The sequence below is a fragment of the Centruroides vittatus genome, unplaced genomic scaffold (genome assembly GCF_030686945.1).
Source record: "Centruroides vittatus isolate TY-2023 unplaced genomic scaffold, ASM3068694v2 scaffold_1167, whole genome shotgun sequence".
NCBI lineage: Eukaryota > Metazoa > Arthropoda > Arachnida > Scorpiones > Buthidae > Centruroides > Centruroides vittatus.
In genome coordinates this window covers 1,230,416-1,251,017 of record NW_027122671.1, presented here as the reverse complement: position 1 = coordinate 1,251,017, position 20,602 = coordinate 1,230,416, and the positions used below count along the sequence as shown (strand labels likewise).

The window sequence follows — 20,602 nt, the reverse complement described above, 5'->3', positions numbered from 1 at the left end:
AGCAAATTACTTAGTATTAATTATTAAAAAAACCAGATTTATAGCCCGAGTATTTATGGCAATCGTTTGGCTTTGTAGCAAGATTTGAACTTCATAGTACTGAGTTCACCTACTGAACTACTGAACTAAGTGCTATGAAGTACAGAGATTATGTTAAAAAAATGAAAAATATAAAAATATTAAGTTTGTAATAGAACATTTTATTTCATGATATCTCCTTACTTTTTGACTTTCCTTCATATATTACTTCCTATTTTGACTTCTTGAATTAATTGTTAATTAAATCTCTGACAGTATCAGACAACAATGATTGTTAGTTAACTCATTAGCATCTCACTGACTTTATTTTTATTTTAAATATAATTAAATCATTTGATTAATTTCAATCATTATTTCCATCATACTAAATTAATCTCAAAAAAGCACAATTAACATTAATTATATCACATATAAAAATAATTTCATGTAATATCATCAAAATTTCACTATAAGAGTAATTTTTTTTATATAACTCTATTTCTAAAATTAAAAAAAAAAAATTCTAATATTAACAATACAAAAATTCCATTAAAAGTTGAATTTCAGTAAATAAACACGAATTCACTTTAAATGTAATTCATCAGTGGTAATGCCATGCATAGAGAAACTACAATATAATCCACTGGTAAATCAATTAAGGTGAACATATTAAAATAATAAATGTAATTTCAATTGAAAATAAATCATCACAGTATATCAGAGCATAATGAAATAATATTCAATCAATGTAGGAAAACAATTTTAATAAAAGTAATTTAAGACAAAATATTTAGAATTCTTAAATAAATAAATAAATAAATAAATAAATAAAAATACAAAGTAGCAATTGGCCATAGCATTATACCAAATAGAAAAAAATGAAGTAAGTAATTATAATTATTATTGATGGTGATAATTATCAGAAACAAAAAGTTGAATATACAGTATGTACAATAGAAATGACAATACATATTTCACTTCAAATAATTTAATTAAATTATATTGTTATTATTATTCTTAATTTATTGAGTATTGTATTGAGTATTTATATAAAACATCCACCAAACACTGAAGCTTTGAAAATGTAAATTTAATGCAAACTGAACATTTTTGATTTCCTTCAGCAACCATCATCAGGTTAAACAAATATTCTAATAAGAACATAAATTTGGAACAGACAAATTTAAAAAGTTGGGATGACGTCTGATTGGTTAAAAATTAAAAACTGACTTCAAATAATGATGCTCATGCTTTTGGAAGTGTATTGTTATCTTTAAAATCGTTTAATGTTCTATCTCTGAAAGTCTTGTAAATTTCTAATTTTTCCAGATATTTGAGTTGGTTTAATTGACCCATGTGACATAAAAGTTTGGATCTGTCACAAGATGCATTTGAACTTGTTGATCTGTTGCTAATATGTCCAGTGCTATAGTGTTGTGACTTTTTCCAATGATACTAAATGCTCCTTTGAATATTGGTTGAATAGACAGGCCATGACCCTAATGTACTGCAAATTCTGGCTGTCCCTGTTTAGTGTTTAGTGGATGGTTTTATATTATAATCTACTTTCTAAGCTATTTTATTCATAATCAATATGAAATTCTTCACAAAATTCTAATTTAAGCTTTAAGTTTGTTAAAAGTTTTATAATGAAATATAAATTATAACCTTAATCAATATAACAAATGAGAATTTCCAGTTATATCGACTATAAGATGCATTTCACACATAAAAATGATGTACGAATCAATTACAATGCAATAAAAGATAATTTTTTACTTAAGTTTGAAAGCCTATAAGTTATTAACTAAAAAAATGATATCAGCTTTGTACTTAAAGTATTTTTATATTTGTTCATTATTTTAAAATATTAAAAGTGTATTTTTAAATTATTATAACTATACTAATTAAAGCCTATTGTCTGGTTATTTTCTTAAATTTATATAAAAACTAGCATTTATAATTATACAAAATAAAATCAGAATATGCCTATTTTGATTTACTGTATAAATATAAGAAAGTACAGTAGATATTATGCTATTGTTATTTTAATCTAAAGCCTATATTATTATTATTGTTAATTTTTAAATTTAACTTATCTATAACTTCCTTATGATCTAAATTATAGATCTAATTCTCTATACACATTCAAAGAGAAATTTATCAAAAATATAATTTCTATAATGAAAAAACTTTATTTTTTTATCTCTAATTTTATTTGAATAAATAAATTTTCATAAAAATTAAAACTGGAAAATCCTGAATATATAGTGTTTAGTGTATAAGCTATTTATAGTGCATAGTGGGAAAGCCTTTGCTTTCATTGTCTCAAAATTCAACTTTATTTTACTGTATTTTTAAAAATTCTTAAAAATTAACCTAAATTTAAAAAAATAACAAAATAACTAGTTATATTTGTTTTGTATCTATTAATCTATAAAATATTTTTTTAAACAATTACTTCTCTATATATGAAAAATATAAAAAATTTCATTTAATTTGTAAGTCAGAAATATATAATCTGTACATATATGGAAAGTAATTTATTCTTTAAATAAACCAATCATTGGATTTATTAGTAAATAATTCTCTGTTGGCAGTCTGCCAGTAATAAAAGGAAGTCTGTTACTTTTCACATTTAAACTTTTAAGTGACATATGTATTTTCTAATATTTCTTATCATGAGATTTACAATTTTAATGTAACAATTACAATGCTGTAAACAGTTAGACCTACAAAAATATAAATATGAATATAATATTTATTTATTTATTTATTGAAGGTATATAGGCCAACAGATATAAAATTAGTAAACAGTTTTTAATAACCTATATATCTATACATAACTCTTTTGGAAATTTCCCAACTTTTTTTGTTGCTTCATTCACTATTAAATGTGACAATTAAAAGGAAACACACACACACACACACACATACTTAATAAATATATATTTATCAGAATTCTTATTTATTTTTCCAGGAAAGAGAATTTTAAAATGTATTCAATTTTTTTCTCTTTCAAATTAATAAAATTTATTTCTTATTAAACAAAATATTTTAAATTCTACATAAAAATTTGCTTAATAAAATTGACAAAATTGTGAAAGACATCTTAAAAATTAATGTACTTTTTACATGATATTCTCAGCTATATATTTATAAATGCATAAGAATATCATATTTATTCAACTATAAATAGTGATAACTTATTAGAATTATATTAATTTAAAAAAAAAATTTTCTTTTAATTAAAAAGTAAACACTTTTAATAATCAGATGAAGAATTAAGTTTATTGTAATGAAAATAAGATTAATAGGATAAGCTTATAAATTCTTCGAAATGAAAAGATAATTTTTAGTAATTTAACAGCATGCATCATTGTCTTCCATATTAGCATAAGACTACGGTACACGAATAAAAAGATTGATTTATTTTAATAATTATTATTTGTTCGTTTTAAATAATGACTTTTAACAAATGTAACTATAAAGAGTTATTGATAGAAATGTGCATAATTCTCTAATGAATGAAAAATGTCTGCCAATGAACTAATTCCTCACCAAAAATGATCATAATATTTCTCTCCATTTCCGATTTTCACTGATGAATCCTTAGTTATAATATATTCTGGAATGTTCGGATGACGATTAATCGATTAATATTCGTATTCATTTAATGTTATCTGCTTCTTAAACTCAAAAAAAAACCTTCGTCGACAGAAAAGGTTCCACCCAGTCACGTGATCTGTCCAGTCTCAACGTCACGTGATCCGGTAATTTCCCGAAATGCATCGGGAACGTTCCTTTTCTTTTGGAAAGAAGGAAGCCTAGACGAGTTTTGATGCTTGCTTTTGTTTTAAATATGACAAAATGTCGGCGTTTCGTTTGTTTTTCTATTTAATTTTATTGTTTGTTCGTCATCGTTTATATAATATCAAATAACTTGAGTCAGATAGCTATTTATATATATAAATTTATGTAGTTAGCCTTCCAGACTTTAAACCCTTCAGTTTTGTAATTTCAGTAATGTATGCTGACATTTCAAATGAAATAAATGTTAAGGTTATAAAATCATAACAGATTTTATGATCTTAAAGTTTATTGATGTATGATTTAAAATATACAATATAAACATAGGTAATATGTTTATGGTAAATTTTTTTTTTGTTTTGAAAAAATTAAAGTATTAATTACAGATTATAAAAAAATCAAAAATTAATATACAAAATTAACTTAATTCACATTGTGCATTGAAAATATATTTATTAAATATTTTTTATTTTTAAAATTAAATTAAAGCATTGTACAGTTTATATATAGGATTAAAAATTAAGTCTACAATTAAGTATGTTTTTAATTTTATGGAAGTTAAATGTATATATATAAGGTTTGTTAATAATTTAATGAAAGATAAAAATTAATTAAATTATAAAAAAATTCTAAATATTTGACTTTTTGATTGACTGCTTTTTAACTAATTGAAAATTTATACTCTTAATTCTGCTCTTATGTACTAATTAGATATTAATAAATGTATACTGATTAAAAATTATACATGTAAAATTTTAAACTGTAACTTTATATATAAGTAACGAAGTTGGTAATGTTTATATTTTTTCTGTAATTTTAATATTTTGATCAGATTAGTTGAGGATAGCATTTTTCCACACCAAGTCAATGAAACATTATAAAACAGATTGATTAGTTAATTTTTGTATTTTGTTGTTTTCTTATTAGCCAGAAGTATAGAGTAATTTTGAATTTTACAATAATGAAAACCTTCACATTTATATACTTTGTAGATGATCAATTGATTCACAAGCCATGTTCATTAGATGAGATCTCTATTGTTATCTAAATTCTAAAGTGAAAATTTTTTAATCATTGTTTATAACCAAAAAATATATTTGGTTATATATATCAACTGATATTCTCTTTGAAATATCAGTTAGTAAAAGACACTGAAGTTTTAATTATTTATAGCATATTTATTTCAGTTAAATTGGTCTTTAGTTTTTGTCTTATGATTTTTAAATTTAGTGTTTAGTAATAAATAAAACTTAAAATATATTTTTGTATATTACCAACATTTTCTGTGGAAAAGATTTTATGTTTATTTTTATCACAGATACAGTATTTAAAAGAGTTAAAGTTAATACATTTACTTGACTTTTGGTAGAATTTTTTATATAGTACATAAACACAATAGAGTAATTTTTTCCAAATGTTTATTTATTTATTTTTTTAAATAATATAAAATAATGGAGAGATAATAGAATTATTTTTTTATTAAAGAATATTCTATATTCAGATCATCAATCTTATGTGATTGCTATGCCAAAGTGAAACAATGCAATTATTCAGAGAATCAGTTTTATTTTGCCAAGAGATTTATATATAGTTTTATATGATTAAAAAACTTTTTACAAGAAAATCCTTTTCGAGTTAAATTACTCAATCTACATACACCAACTTCCAAGGATTAAAATACTATGGCATTAAAATTCTCAACAAGAAATTTTACTTAGATTAAAACATTAAAATAGATCCTCTATATCCATTTTGTCTCAAACACAATGAGACCTCTTCAGTTGAAAATACCACAACCATTTCAAGATAGAACTTTATGCCATGCTATCTTATCCTAGCCTGCAACCAGCATTCCTTTTCCTCCAATCTATTCCTTTATTCAAATTAATGTTTACATATTATATCAGGCATGGGCAAATGCGGCTTTTTTTGAGTTACATGCGGCTCTTGCTGAAAGTGTTATCCTTCCCAACCTTACCATACTATCTGCCACGACAGTACAGAACTGCGGCTCCCATGCATTTTGCTAAACCTACATTTATGCTCCCACTGAACTCTTGCTTGCCCATTTCTGTATTATATTGTAAGGTTTTTTAATTCCTCATTTAATTATTTTCTTACTGTTATTTTTAATACAATGTTGGAACCATGGCAAGTCTATTTTTTAATCTAATGGATGTTTCATGTTCCTTTATTCGTTTTTAACTGCTGGTTTGTTTCTCTTATATAACATTTTGGTTGAGGGCATGTAGGTTTTATTCAGATAAAATAATTTAATCAAAAAATTGTTTAAACTTAAAATGATAGGAATAAATTAATACATTTAGTTTTATGAATTATTAATGTTTTTATTAATACAAATAAACCTTCCCACAGAAAAGGATATAATTTTGAAGGAAATAATACATTTGATTTTGAAGAGAATGCATCACATATTTTTATCATTTAATCACAAGCAAATTTAAAGTGAGATGATGATAATTTTATTGCTGCTTGTGATATAGTATTTTAGTCAATAATTATTAATGGTACTAAACAAGTATGAAAGAGTAATGAATTGGTTTTGGAAAGTACTTTTATAAATAACTTTTTTATTATCCAACACATCATAAATAGGGTGATCATTTGTCTTGGATTGACCATGTAATATGTTCAATGTTACAGGTCTTATATCTGCCAACCTTACATTATAGATGAGGTTGACTTCATAGCTAGGAAAGACTGATTTTGGAATGCAAAGACTAAGAAATGAAAACCAGATTGTCAACAAAATTTGTGACATTTTAACCAATTATTCACTCTTCATTCTCTTATTACAATAATAGTTTATAATATAATATTGGCTTTTCCTACTAGATGGATTACTTCAATAAACACATCTGCCAAAGAGCCTTAATTGGTTACAATGAGGTTTAATGTAAAACAAAAAACTTTTAGACTAATGTTTTGACTACTAACTTATAAAGAGAAAACAACACCTTTCTTAAATTCCAGCAAAAGTTTAACTATATAAAAACGTTTTCAACTGATTTCATCGGTCTTCTTCAGTTACTCGAACAAAAAAACAAAAAGATTGACAATCTGATTGGAATTGAGTACACTCCTGTGAGCTAACAGGAGTGTACTCAATTCCAATCAGGGACCAACGTTTTAAATCCGATCTAGTGTACATTGGGGCCACCTTGCGTGGTTTACAGCAAAGAATAAAAGAGCATAAGCAATCGGTTAAGAGGACAGTTGACAGCACAGTCCTAGCAGCATTTGCTAAGCAACAGGAGATCACGGTACACTGGGATAGTGCTTCCATCATAAAAGCCACTAGATCTAAACAGGCCGTTAGACACTTGGAGAAATTAGAAATATATAGGGCACAATTAACATCCCATTGCATCAACCACAGGGACGCAGATGGGCTATCGTCTGCTTGGAAATCGTTCATTGGATAACGTAGGATTGTGATATTATATATAGTTTGTCAAGAATCTGCATTTTTTTTGTCAAGAATTTGCATTTTTTACCGTTTTTTCGGTACATCGTTTTTGCATAGTCTGCGCAATCACGAGAATTCTTTCCATTCTCGTGATTTTGTAAATTTGAATTTGGTTCGTTCTTTTTGTTTTTTTGTTCGAGTAACTGAAGAAGACCGATGAAATCAGTTGAAAACGTTTTTATATAGTTAAACTTTTGCTGGAATTTAAGAAAGGTGTTGTTTTCTCTTTATTATACCAGTTCCAGTAGGTTCGTTATTCATTTTTACTAACTTATAATTCTTAAAATTATTTTTAAGAATTATAAGTTTTTGTGGAAAAGATTGGGTTCTCTATTTTTTGTTTTCAATTCTGAATTCCAAAACATCTTGCATTATGGATAGAAGTCAGCTTTGTTTTCTTATTAATAACACCATTTCTGTGAGAGAATTGAAATTTATAAGGCTAGTAGAAATGGGTCAGCTACAAATTCTAAAGAAATGGACACAATTTCATGGAAATTTATTTTTGAAACAACATAAGTTCTTTAGTATGCAAGTGATGACACAAGTGGCAACTTACAACTGAATAATCATTCTTTTTAATCATATTTATTATTTTATATTAAATGGTATTTTTGTTATAAACCTGACAATAGCTGATAAAGTTGATTAAAAATGTTAGTTTTATTAGTGTTCTTTCCTTTTTTTTTTTTTGTTAGATTTTTGGTGTGATTATTTCTTATTTATCCAGTTCCTTTATTTTTCATTTGCATAAAACATTATTTAAGATGAAAAACCATTGATTACACAGAAAATAAATACTAAAGATTAAACTTAAGAAATGATTTTGGTGTTACTGAAACCAAAACTTGCAGAGAGCACCACCATGCAATAGCTCAAATTTTGTTTGTGAATTAAAATTGTACAAAAGTCTGAATTTTGCATATGAAAAGTGAATTAGGGTATCAATGTCTTGTGTACAAAAAGCCAGTTGTCAGAAAGTTGAGAACCACCTGTATTTGATTCTGACCACAGAGCACGGGCACGTGATATTATTATATTGATATACAGTGGACCCCTGATATAACGCGCATGTTGGGCGGAAAACAACACCCGTGTTATAAGGTGAATTGCGTTATACTGAGCAGGCGCGGTGTAACACGGTTCACCTCTTTACTTTAGCAATAATGCCAAGCTTTTCTTTCACACTGTAAGCTTTTCTTTTACTCATCATGCATACAATAATTAAACACTATTCAAAATACATTCAGGAACTCAATACCTACACAATTACTCAATATGCAGTAACAATAAAATGCGCTACTCACTAACTCCACACAGACCTGCATAAACGTGTTTGAGCTTATCACGTCGCAAACATTGCCCGTGCTATAACCAAGTGTGCAGTATAGTGAGCAGCGCTATAACGAAGGCCCATTGTAGTTCATTGATTTTATATTATATATTTAGTATAGTATATATATATATATATATACGTGGTATGATCCAAAAGTTCGGGGAATGCAGTAATCTATGACAACAAAAGCATGTATTTGAAGTTACAGCATATGAAATGGATTCTACCAAACCACCTCTACGTGTTCAGGTTAATTTCACCCATGTCATGTGATTAAACCGCGAGCGCTGCTGTTTTTTTCCGGAGATAGTTACCTTTGTCCTGCGACATAATCAAAGTGGAGTTTCAAGAACAACCTCCAACATTAAATTTTGTCAGCGTTTAGGTAAAACACCTACGGAGATTTTAAAATTGGTAAGAAAGGTGTATGGTGATTCTATGGTGAAAGGTCACGGTAAAGTCGAAATGTTTGAGGTTGTTCTTGAAACTCCACTTTGATTATGTCGCAGGACAAAGGTAACTATCTCCGGAAAAAAACAGCAACGCTCGTGGTTTAATCACATGACATGGGTGAAATTAACCTGATCATGTAGAGGTGGTTTGGTAGAATCTATTTCATACGCTGTAACTTCAAATACATGCTTTTGTTGTCATAGATTACTGCATTCCCCAAACTTTTGGATTGTACCACGTATATGTGTCATAACTGATTTTAGTTAAAATATGCAATAATACTTGATTTCTTTGATGCAATATGAAAAAATTAAAAATAATGCTGTTTTTGTTTGACAGGAATTTGTTAAGTTATTCATAATTGAGTCAAGATATGATGAATTTTCACAAAGAATGTTAAAAAATATTAAAGTTACTGGAATCACAATATTTAATATCATATTACTAATTATTTTAATCATCATAATCCTTGATGTCATAATATTTGTATTTGTCATATCATTTCAAACTTGTGTTCCAAATGGTCATTTACAGCCATTGGGATTCCATGCATCACCTATAAAAGATGGAATTAAAATATTAAATTATTTTCCTCATCCAAATGAATTTTGGAATGAATATGTTGCAAATGGAAAACCAGTAATTTTTCATAACATAGCAAAATCATTTAATGCTTTCAGTTTATGGACTGATGATTATTTGAGGTTAAGTATATTTCTATCTTTATCAAGATAAATTATTAAAATACAGTACAATATCTTATTTTCTATTAGATTTTAATTGTTTTAATGTCTGAAATTTATATTTCATGTAGACTTCATTATGGTCACATGGAAGTGACAGTGGAAAGACAGAAAAAAGAAAACAGAAATTCAGAAGTAACTTTAATGCTATTTTCAGAATTTTTACAAAAGTATCAGAAAGAAGATTTATATATGATTACTGTTTTGCATTCTGAATGGCTATGTATGCACTTTAGAGTAAATTTTAATTTGGAAAAAACTTTAATGAGATTATTTATAACTTTCATTCAATTTTGAAGCTGATATATCACTTCCCAAGCCAATCCTTTGTGGAAATCTTCAAAATTCTTTAAATCATATTAACTTATGGATGAGCAATGGAGAAACAAAATCTGTACTTCATAGAGATTCTATGGATAATATTCATTGTATTTTAGATGGGAGAAAAGAATTGTTTCTTGTAAACAAAGTATGCATTTTTTTTAAATCATAATAAAATAGAAATTAATGAAATTATCATAGGATATTGATATTATGTATTTAATTTGGTGATTTGGATATTTTTAAGTACCAATGCTAATTTTTCCTTTTTTGTTGCTAGCTATATCCAATAATCCAAATCATTAGCTATATTTCAATTAGAAAATTGTTGAGAATTCCATAATCCTGCATTTGCAGGTGTTGTAGAAAAACTACTGGTAACCCAATGATCCAAAACTTGTGGTTTAATTATGTTTATTTTGGTTGATTACCAGTACATACATAACTAGATGTATTTCAGGCTGACTTATATTTTGGATTACCAGTTCTTATCATTTATGGATGTTTTATGTTATTGTAATCCATAATCTAATGTACTGTACTGGTTCTTATCATTTACTGTATGTACTGGTGTGAAATATGTATCATGTTCATATACTTTTGGTTTTAAGGAGATGGTTGATTCAATACAAAGTAAGATATTACTATTATGTTCAGTCTATCATCATTTGTATGTTTAATTAATTTTGTACTTACACCTAGCTCTTAATAATTTTAGTTGATGATGAGGAGCTGTAAAATGTAAGTCGGCCCAAAATGCATCTAGTTAAGTATGTACTCAACCAAAATAAACATAATTAAACTAAGTTTTGTATTGTTGAATTACTGGTGGTGTTCCTATACAACTGCAGACACAGGATTATGGAATTCTCAAGCATTTTCTAATTAATAATAATTGTTTAAAATTTATAGCTATGTAATATATTTCCTTATGTTTCTCTTTAAATAATAAGTAATTGTTAATACATTTAGCTTGATTACATGTTTTGGAGTTATGTTAAAATTTTCCATTTATTAAATACAGTCAAGTCCACAGATTTCTTCACATTATCTGTACTTCATGCAATGTTTTCTCCATGGAAAAAAGACAGACTTATTATCCAAAGTTTTTACTAATTTGTATATGGGACTTAAAGTACTGTCAATAGAAAAAAGTTTGAAAAATTATATTTTGTACTTGTAAGCTGTATCATAAATGATGTGTAGTAAATAAGGGTCTTAATAGAAGCCATGTTTGGAAAACATTTAAATGAGCTCCTAATAGGGATAATATGGTAGATTTACTTTAGGCCCACCTTGTAGTCTTATTTAAAGAATTCAGCACATCTGAAATTTTATTTATTAGTCTCATGAAATCAGTTAGGTAATTAAAAGATATAATTTTACTTTAATAAAGTATGTTTTCAATTAAATTTTGATTTATTCTTTAAAAAGATTCATATTTTTTAGGAATTAAAAGACTATATTATTTATGATGATAATGAAGAGTATAGTACTGTTGATGTGGATTCTGTTGACATGTATCAGTATCCTGGCTTACAAGAAATATCATGGTATAATGCTAGCATTCATTCTGGTGACTGCATCTTTATACCATATATGTAAATATATTTTTATTTTTGATTGGATCATTATTTAGATCTTTTTGTTTAACAGTTATAGAAAATTTTTACTAAAAGGTATCTAATAGGTGGTTCCATCAAGTTACATCATCTAAAGGAAGAAATGTTGCAATAAATTGGTGGATGAATCATCTTTTATGGTTCAATTTGACAGATTGTAATGATAAGGAGCTAGAGGAATGGCTTCCTTCTTATAGTTTTGAATTTCCGAACTTATCATCAAAACAAAAGTAAGTATTTGATAAAAATGAATTACTTAAAAATTTATAAAACTTTAAATAAAAAATGCTACAGTTTTATCTAATGTTCCTGATTCATGTGCATGTTTATAATTATAATAACATTTAACTAACTGCCTAAATAATCCACAAAATCATTTTGTTTCAGACTAGTTGTGTATTTAGGAGGAGGCTCCTTGCTCTTCTAAATTTTTTATATCTTATTCAATCATTAATTTCAGCATATTTAAATAAAAAAGAAAAATAAAAAACTAACAATGCAATTTTAGTTGATATTATTGGTATATTGATGTAATTTCAAACAGTTTATTGCTACAAGTGAATAAATTACTACAATAACTGAAGATACAATGAAATAATTCAGACACCTAAATTCAGCAAATTGGCAAATTTATTAAATGAACTAACATTTTTGACCTCGTTTAAAGGTCATCCTCAGGTTCTGATGTTAGAACAAAAAAATAGAACAGAAAACAAAAATTTTAAATACAAAACTATCAAATGATTTAAAACATATTGAATGTCATGTGTGCAAAGTTAAAACATAAAAGTAATAAAAATAACAAAATGGAATTAAAATAAATAAAAGATCATACACTGAATTGAAATAAAATAAATAAAAATTATGATATGTAAGTCAAAAGTAAAAACAAAAACAGATGATAAAAGAAACTTAATTTCAAAAATGTTCTCCAGACACAAGGGCAACAAGGGTGCCACATCTTTACTGTTAATTGTGGTCCCTTTATTGTTTTATATAGGTGTCCAGTCAAGACTGCATAAACTATGCAGAGCAAGAATTCTCACTCGGAGTACTTAAAAAAATGACCCAAAAACTATACCTCAGCAATCCATAGTTTTTGAGAAAAATGTGAAAGAAAAAGTATGACATCACATCCAGTGCATGGAAAATAAGCTTTATTGAAAATATTGAGCATAAGAGCTGTTACCCCTCATTATGCTTGTAAAAGGGGAAAATTTACATAATAGGAGACTGATGATAGGTACTGTACATGTCTGTTATGCAAATGAACAGTCATTGTTTGGCTCATAAAGGTAGCATCTGGAAGCTACTGGTAATCTTTGCATAGTGAAAATGTATTTCATTTGTGAATATTGTGACATGTACAGTACTTTATCTTCAGTGAATGTAATGGTAATGCCTTACGAAATGTGAGGGAGTCTATATCATTGCTATACATCATGCTGTCATCGCAATGTCATCTTCAGGTTGGATGACAGACTGAAAAATATGGGAAGCATTCGCTTGACAGAAAATTTCCACAATGTTGATGGAAGGATTCATGGCAGGCTTACACTATTGCAGAAGATGCAATACTGTGACATGAAGCAAATCCAGAGTTGAATACATGTGCATTAGCTAGGCAGTTTAATTAATGCGAGTAGGGAAAGGCCATGGGGCTCCTTTTACATACAATACAAACTTTGGATCTTTGTGGCATATCCAGTTAGATCTTGTTCAACAGTCTGTTGTAGGTGACCATTTTGAAGGGTTTAGTCTCCTCGGATCTGGAATTCAAATGAGAATGGTCCCATTGTATTAAGTGGTGAAGAAACTGGACCAGTATCACAAAGTTGTAGCCAAACAATAAATATGGTCAAGTTCCTTTTGTCTGAGAGATACATTAAAATGGTGAGAAAAGGCTCTTTTTATCAGGGCCCTAAAGGCAGCAGACTTGTATGCAGGCAGATCATGAGAAGCAGATGGATTAAAGAGAATTGTGAGAAGCTTTTTCAATAGATATCAGTGGTAAGAGTGCCTTTCTTCAAAGTGATGAAGAGATCCAGTAAATGGACTTGTATGTCACTCTATTGCTCCAAGTTTGTTTGATCTGTAGGGTTTGTTATTGATGGTACCAAGGAAGGTAATCAAGGAAAGTACTCATTGGTATATCTCTAGATTGTAGATATACAGTGTCTTTAAATAAGAAGGAAAAATGACAAATGAAATGAACCAGCGCCAGTCATTCCTCCTCCTTTGAAGGTACTGCAATGGGTAATCATGTTTCTGGTACATTTTGAAAACTGGTCCTTCAATGTTTGGAGCAGCAGGTACTTGTGGCCTTTGAGGATCACATCCTACTTTACTCCAGGTAAGATGATGACATCCTTATTGTCTAATCCTGTGTTCCACCTATTCAAATCTTCCATGATGTCATCAATAAAACCTACAGATTAATGTTAAACTTGGAGCAATAGAGTGACTAACAAGTCCGTTTCATGGATCTTCTCATCACTTTGAAGGAAGGCACTCTTACCACTGATGTCCATTGAAAAGCTTCTCACAATCCTCTCTTTATTCCACCTGCTTCTCATGATCAGCCTGCATACAAATCTGTTGCCTTCAGAGTCAAAAATGTTACTTTATTTAATAAATTTGTGTACTGTGCTGGATTTAGACATCTTTAAGTTATCCGCTACAAGTGATCAATTAAACATATTCTGTAAAATATTTTGAGTTTGAGAATATTTACAATTTACATATCACTTTGAAGTTGTAATTAAAATTTTTTAAAAATTTCAATTTTTGCTTGCTAAAGATAGATCAATTACAGCCATAGACAGTGCTAGGGTAGGGTAGTATGTAACCTAAAATTTCCTTATCCATTTGATCACCCACCCTGAAATAATTTATTTAAGTTTACCTATACTTACCATTATTGGAGGATTCTTTAGATATGAATTGATTGTTCACCAAGTAATTACAAATTCTCACTAAATTTTATCCACTTATGTCACTAAAAATTGATTGCTAAATTCTAAAAATACTGTATTCTTATTGTATGAATATTTGTTTGTCAGTTTGGATGTTTGCTGCTGCATCATGAGAAAACTCTTAAACATATTTTAACGAAATTTCATATTTTGAATCAGTCAATTCAGGAGAAGGTTTAACATGCATATGATTTCAAAATCTATATTATATAAATTAAACTGTAATGGATTTCTGTCTGTCTTTTTGTTCACTAGATGATGACCCATCACAAATCAATCAGCAGCTGCCTGTCAAGTGATTACCTATTAGAAAGTTATACCATTAAAGTATCGTATTATACTTGGAAAACTAATGTTAAAAAGAAATTAGTGAGAAGTTAGCAAAACATGTGAGAAGTTAGAAAAAGTGATATTACACTGCTAGATTGCATTACATATAATGTATGGTGGATTTTTTGAAATGTTTCATGTTATGTTCATAGTTACTTAGATTAGTTACTTACTTAGCTGAACTATATTGATATAAGTTTTACTTATATATATAAAAGTCAAAATATATATGTTTATGTGTATGTTAGAATAAAGGCTTCTATATCATTCAATGTATTCACACCAAATTTGACATGAAGATTCTTTGACAGACTTTTGCTAAAAAAAAAAATACATCTCCAATGACCTAGAAAAAATACTGTAGTAGCCCCAATCACCCCTAAAGTCCATCCCCCTTAACTTAAGCCCAAGTAATTTCTTGTGTCTTGCAGTTTCATTATTATAAATACTCAGATCAGTAAATGTATTTTTAATTACTAAGACCGTAGTTCTTATCGCCTTCTATCAAGCAACACTGGGCGCACACACAACTAGTCTATAATAAATTATTAAATATAAGAATATTTTAAAAAGTTCAAAAATTTTTTGCATTTATTATGAAATTATTGATAATGATTTTATTAATTTGAAAAAAGTACTTCTGAAATGGTAAGTAATGAAATGAAAAGTACTACTTTCTAGGACTTATTAGTTTCTATGTCATTCTCAAATTTTTCATATATTGATATAAAAATGAAGATAAAGATATTCATATTGAAAGGAAAATGATATGGTAGAGAATTGCTGTTGGACAAGATGTTTCTATTATATTGTAAATGAAATTTCCAGGCTACCTTCCTCTTCAAATTATGTGAGGTGATCAAAGGGTATAGGTACAAAGCCAATAACACAGAAAAATACTTTTATTGTGAACATGAAAGCAACTGAATACATTCAATACTTGTTTCTCAATGAAATTATTCAGCCTGTTCAGTCATTTATCACAATGTGTAATGAATGAAATCATTCATCTCATTAAAAAATTTCCTGTATTTATTGTTGCAGCCATCCAGTGATGACAGCTTTCACTTCAGTAGCAAATCAGTAACCATATACACTGAGTGGCCAATTTATTAAGACCACTACAAAGCTTATGCAAATCAGCTATGATGACATTCTATTATCACCAGAGGACAGGATTGGTATAAAAAGGGAGTGCTGAATGATTATATAGATAGTTGTAGGGAATTGCATGTGAAGATATGGGCAAAAGACATGATTTAACACTTTAAACGTGGAATGATTGTGGGTGCTAGAAGCAGTGGAGTGAGCATCAGCAAAATTGCTTTGCTTGTGAAGTGTTCGAGTAGCTGTTGTTCATGTGTACAAACAGTGGACTACTAAACAAAAAAGTGGGTCTCAATGAAAGATATGGTTGTCCTCTGCTGCTAGATGCTCAAGCTGAAAGGAGAGTTGCCAGACTTGTCCAGTCCAACAGAAGAGCAACAGTACATCAGATTATAGCTGATCTTAGTCAGGGAACATCTCTGATGACCTCTGAATGAACTGTTTGCCATATATTACATCATTTTGGATATGGAAGACAAAGGCCTGTTCAAAAGCTTTTTTTGTCTGCAGCTAACAAGATCAAATGACCCCAGTTGCACATGATCACAAAAATTGGACAGTAAATGACTGGAAAAAGAGTAATGTGGTCTGATGAATCATATTTTCAACTGCACTACATAGATGGCAGAGTGCAAATATAGAGAAAACATCATGAAAATATGGATCCTATATGCATTGCTACAACACTTCAAGCTGTTGGAGGCAATATTATGGTTTACAGGATGTTTTCCTTGCATTGTTTGGGCCCTTTGCTTCATGTGGAATGTCTGAATGCTCAAAGGTATTTAAATATTTTCATTGACCAAGTACATTCAGTTATGTTAATAGCCTATCCCATTGGAGATGGATACTTCCAGCAGGACAATGCTCCTTGCCATAAAGCTCAAATTGTCCAAAGATGGTCTGAATAGCATGATAGAAACTTCACCTTGCTTAGGTGAAGTCTCTGTGGCCTCCACAATCACCAGATCACAATCTAATTGAGCATTTCTGAGATGAGGTCAAAAGAAGCATCAGATAGCTGGATCCAGAACCATCCATTCTTAGTGAACTGGAAAATGCAATTTATTCAATATGGTGTCAGATTCCTCCAGCCACTTACCAATCTTGTAGAGTCTATGCCAAAGAGAATTGCAGCAGTATTGCAAGCAAAAGGTGGCTTAACAATGGACTGAGTAGATAGTCATAATAAATTAGCCACTCAGTGTATATGTTATGGACAAAGTGATTAATTGGGCATTATTCATAATGACCAAAAAGGGCATGCAGTGTGATAAATATTGATTAATTTATCAAATTGACCAGTCATTATGAATACTGCTATCACCTAGTCAGGCAAAGTGATGATAATAAGTTGAGGAGTGATCATCTGACATATGCTAGCCAATCGGTACTCAGTTGCATGTGCGTATCGTGTTTAGTACCGAATTTTAAATTTGATTAAAAAAACTCCACTTATTTCATTTAGAAATATTTATTTTTTGTGAATTATTTCAAAGTACTATTAACTGATATTCTTCCGGTAGCTTAGAAGTAACTTTCATTTTCGACTCTCACTTTTTCTATCATTGACTAATATGCTGATTTTGTAAAAATTTGATTGGTGTCACCTTTTTCTGCTATTAACTCATTTAATCGGTTGTTGAAGTGATTATTCATATCACTTAATGATTCCTCCATTATTGTTACTTTTGTCAAAGAAGAAAGATTAACTACTGGTCACATAAATTTAAATTCAGTACTAAATGCAATATGCATGCGCAACTATGATGTAAGTTCTGATTGGCTAGCGTATGTCAGATGATCACTCCTCAATGTGTATTATTATCACTTTGCCTGACTAGGTGGTAGCAGTATACATAATGACCGGTCAATTTGATAAATTATTGAAATTTATTACAATGCCCAATTTTGTTGGTCATTATTCATAATGCCTGTAGTAATCACTTTGTCCATAACATATATATGGATTGCCAACCACTTCCATAAAACTGTTGTTCTTCCATCCTCCTTATATCAATAATGTCCTTTTGAGTACAGTTTTAATTGTTTGATTTTACTAAAATATTACTAGCAGATGACATTTCAATATTTTATTGTCTTATTCCAAAGTAATAGTTTTGTTTTGTCTTTACCCTTTGCAAGGGTAACAGAAGAAGACATTACCATTAGAGTTGGACAAGTAAATAAAATTTTTAGGGACTCAATTAGATTGGCACTCTACAATAATTAGCAATTATTCTAACACTGAGTTTAAAATCCTATTTAATGTCTAGTGTTTTATAATTTACAGTTAGTGAACAAATATTTATAATAAACTATTTTATTATATAGTCCTTCATTGTACAATCCCTATGTAATATGGTTGCCAACTTTTGTACACCAAAAAGGAAGCATAACATATTTTCCTGGAACATTACAGATAATACATGAGTTATGCCCTCATTCAGTGGACTTTGTTGTTGGATGCACAAGCTGTTAATATTGTTACATAATTATAAACACAATAGTTTATTTTGAAATTTACAAACACACAGTTTATAAAATTCATCATTTTTCTTTCCATTGAATTTTAGATATCAATTATTACAGTTCATTGATGGATATAACAATTTAACATACAATGAATTTAAACAGATATATGAAGAAATAAGATGTAAAAATTCAAATTTAAGAGAGGTAATAAAATAAAAAATATATATATAATTAAGAAAAATTTCTAAAATCCTCATAATAAATTAACAAATATTATTTTAAATAGCTATTTGTAAAACTGGATGAAGATGGAAATAATTATATTACATTAGAAGAACTGTACCAAGCAGATTCAGTTTACTTTGAATCATATTTTACCGACTGTGACAATAACAGCTTCAATCATGACAAAATATAATTTTGTCTGATTTCTCTACAATTAACATATATTTTGGAGCTTAAAGATTTGTGTGAAAACAGTTTAGTTTTAATAATTTTATAATTTAGCAATTTTGATTCATGTCCAAAAATTTCAGATACTAAAATATTATGAATTGTAAGAATCTGAAGTAACAATATTTTCAATATCATGAATAGATATACTGTAGACCAAGGATGTGTTATAAGGGATTTGTATGAATCTCTAAATTTTTAAGGTACTGTACAGACAAACTTCTAATTAGAAAGCCCAATTGAAAATTAGAAAAATAACTTTTGTATATTTATATCTCATGATTTAATAATGTGTAAAACTGATCATTGTCAACTGTTTATCAAAATGTTTCGTATAAGAAGTTATCTTACGGAATATAGCTGGGAGGAAGGCAGTGGAGAGTAGGGAAGTCTTTTTGTTTTAAGATTCAAATTTGCATAAACTATAACTTTAATTTATGAAGATATAGATTAACTGATGCTCTAAAGTAAAAACTGAATGTTTTGAAATATCATTTTGCAATGGTGACACCAGGTTAAAACAAGTTATTTAGATATTATTAATAAATAAAACGATTTATTATTGTGTTAAAATCTTAAATTAAACATGGCTATTTTTGCATAGTTTATTAGTTTATAATGATAAATCTTGTAAACTGGTGAATTAAATAAATGATAAAATATTTCTGCTATAAGAGGCTTAAATTGAAATTGTAAAATGTTTTCATATTTGTCTATAAATGTTTGCAATACAGATTAATAATCAGAATAGTTTTTAATCTTTTATCAAAGTATTCTTCATATGTAATTACATAAGCACTAATATCAATAATTTAGTAAAATGAACAATAAAAATTTTAAGCTAGTTTTCATTATCAGTTGATAAAATTGCAATAAACATGATTAAAAAATTTTAATAAAATTAATAAAAACAGTACATATACAATAATTTGATATATATTTATAAATGGAAAATTAAATATAATTATGAATTATTGAATCAATCAAAAATATAAACTGCAAAAAATTATAAAATGGGTAATGATGTACGGGCTACCAAACAGTTAAGAGTACATTGGAAATGGGGGTCAAACAGAGCTGGCCTTAATGCTTTATAATAGCATATTCTACCGGTCTGGCAGCTAGTAGCAACAGTATTTCTATGTTTAATGTCTCCTTGAACTCAATATATTTGGGATTGTGCCCCAGATAATGCTCTACTATATTCATTTTTGGAAAATGATTTTTTTTATAATTAAATTATAAAATTAAATAATTAATCAAAACTTGTTAGTGAATTTGGCTTGTTTGAGAAAATTATTGGTGGGATGTAGCTCTCAAGCCCCTAATGACCAGCCATTTGTCATTTTGTTAAAATTCAATTTTGCTTTAGATACTGTACATATATAGTGGAAAGAAGGGATTCTCTAATTCAAGTTGGCACAGAATACCTTACCACAATACTTACATATATTTGATTTATAAATGAT

General features: G+C 28.2%; 2 protein-coding genes across 2 annotated transcripts in view; one reads left to right on the top strand and one right to left on the bottom strand.

Annotated features, from left to right (window-relative positions):
- Positions 1-3,848, bottom strand: part of LOC136986701 (zinc finger protein 532-like) — a 29,429-nt gene extending 25,581 nt beyond the window's left edge. Inside the window, exon 1 of the mRNA XM_067284284.1 lies at positions 3,580-3,848. The gene's annotated coding sequence lies outside the window, so the exon portion shown is untranslated. The remainder of the gene's footprint in view (positions 1-3,579) is intronic.
- LOC136986709 (bifunctional peptidase and (3S)-lysyl hydroxylase Jmjd7-like) lies at positions 3,792-19,636 on the top strand. The gene is made up of 8 exons (XM_067284295.1): positions 3,792-4,046; positions 9,447-9,811; positions 9,922-10,073; positions 10,150-10,319; positions 11,621-11,772; positions 11,862-12,023; positions 18,782-18,884; positions 18,967-19,636. Exons 2-8 carry the CDS (start codon positions 9,501-9,503, stop codon positions 19,096-19,098), a joined length of 1,182 nt encoding a protein of 393 aa, XP_067140396.1. The 5' UTR covers positions 3,792-4,046; positions 9,447-9,500; the 3' UTR covers positions 19,099-19,636.
- The last annotated feature ends 966 nt before the right edge of the window (positions 19,637-20,602 follow it).

Excerpts from the sequence above, each read along its gene's own strand:
- LOC136986709 (XM_067284295.1), top strand. The coding sequence starts at position 9,501 with ATGTTAAAAAATATTAAAGTTACTGGAATCACAATATTTAATATCATA. Across the intron at positions 10,074-10,149 it reads TTTGCATTCTGAATGGCTAT|CTGATATATCACTTCCCAAG; the intron begins GTATGCACTTTA and ends TCAATTTTGAAG. Across the intron at positions 10,320-11,620 it reads AATTGTTTCTTGTAAACAAA|GAATTAAAAGACTATATTAT; the intron begins GTATGCATTTTT and ends CATATTTTTTAG.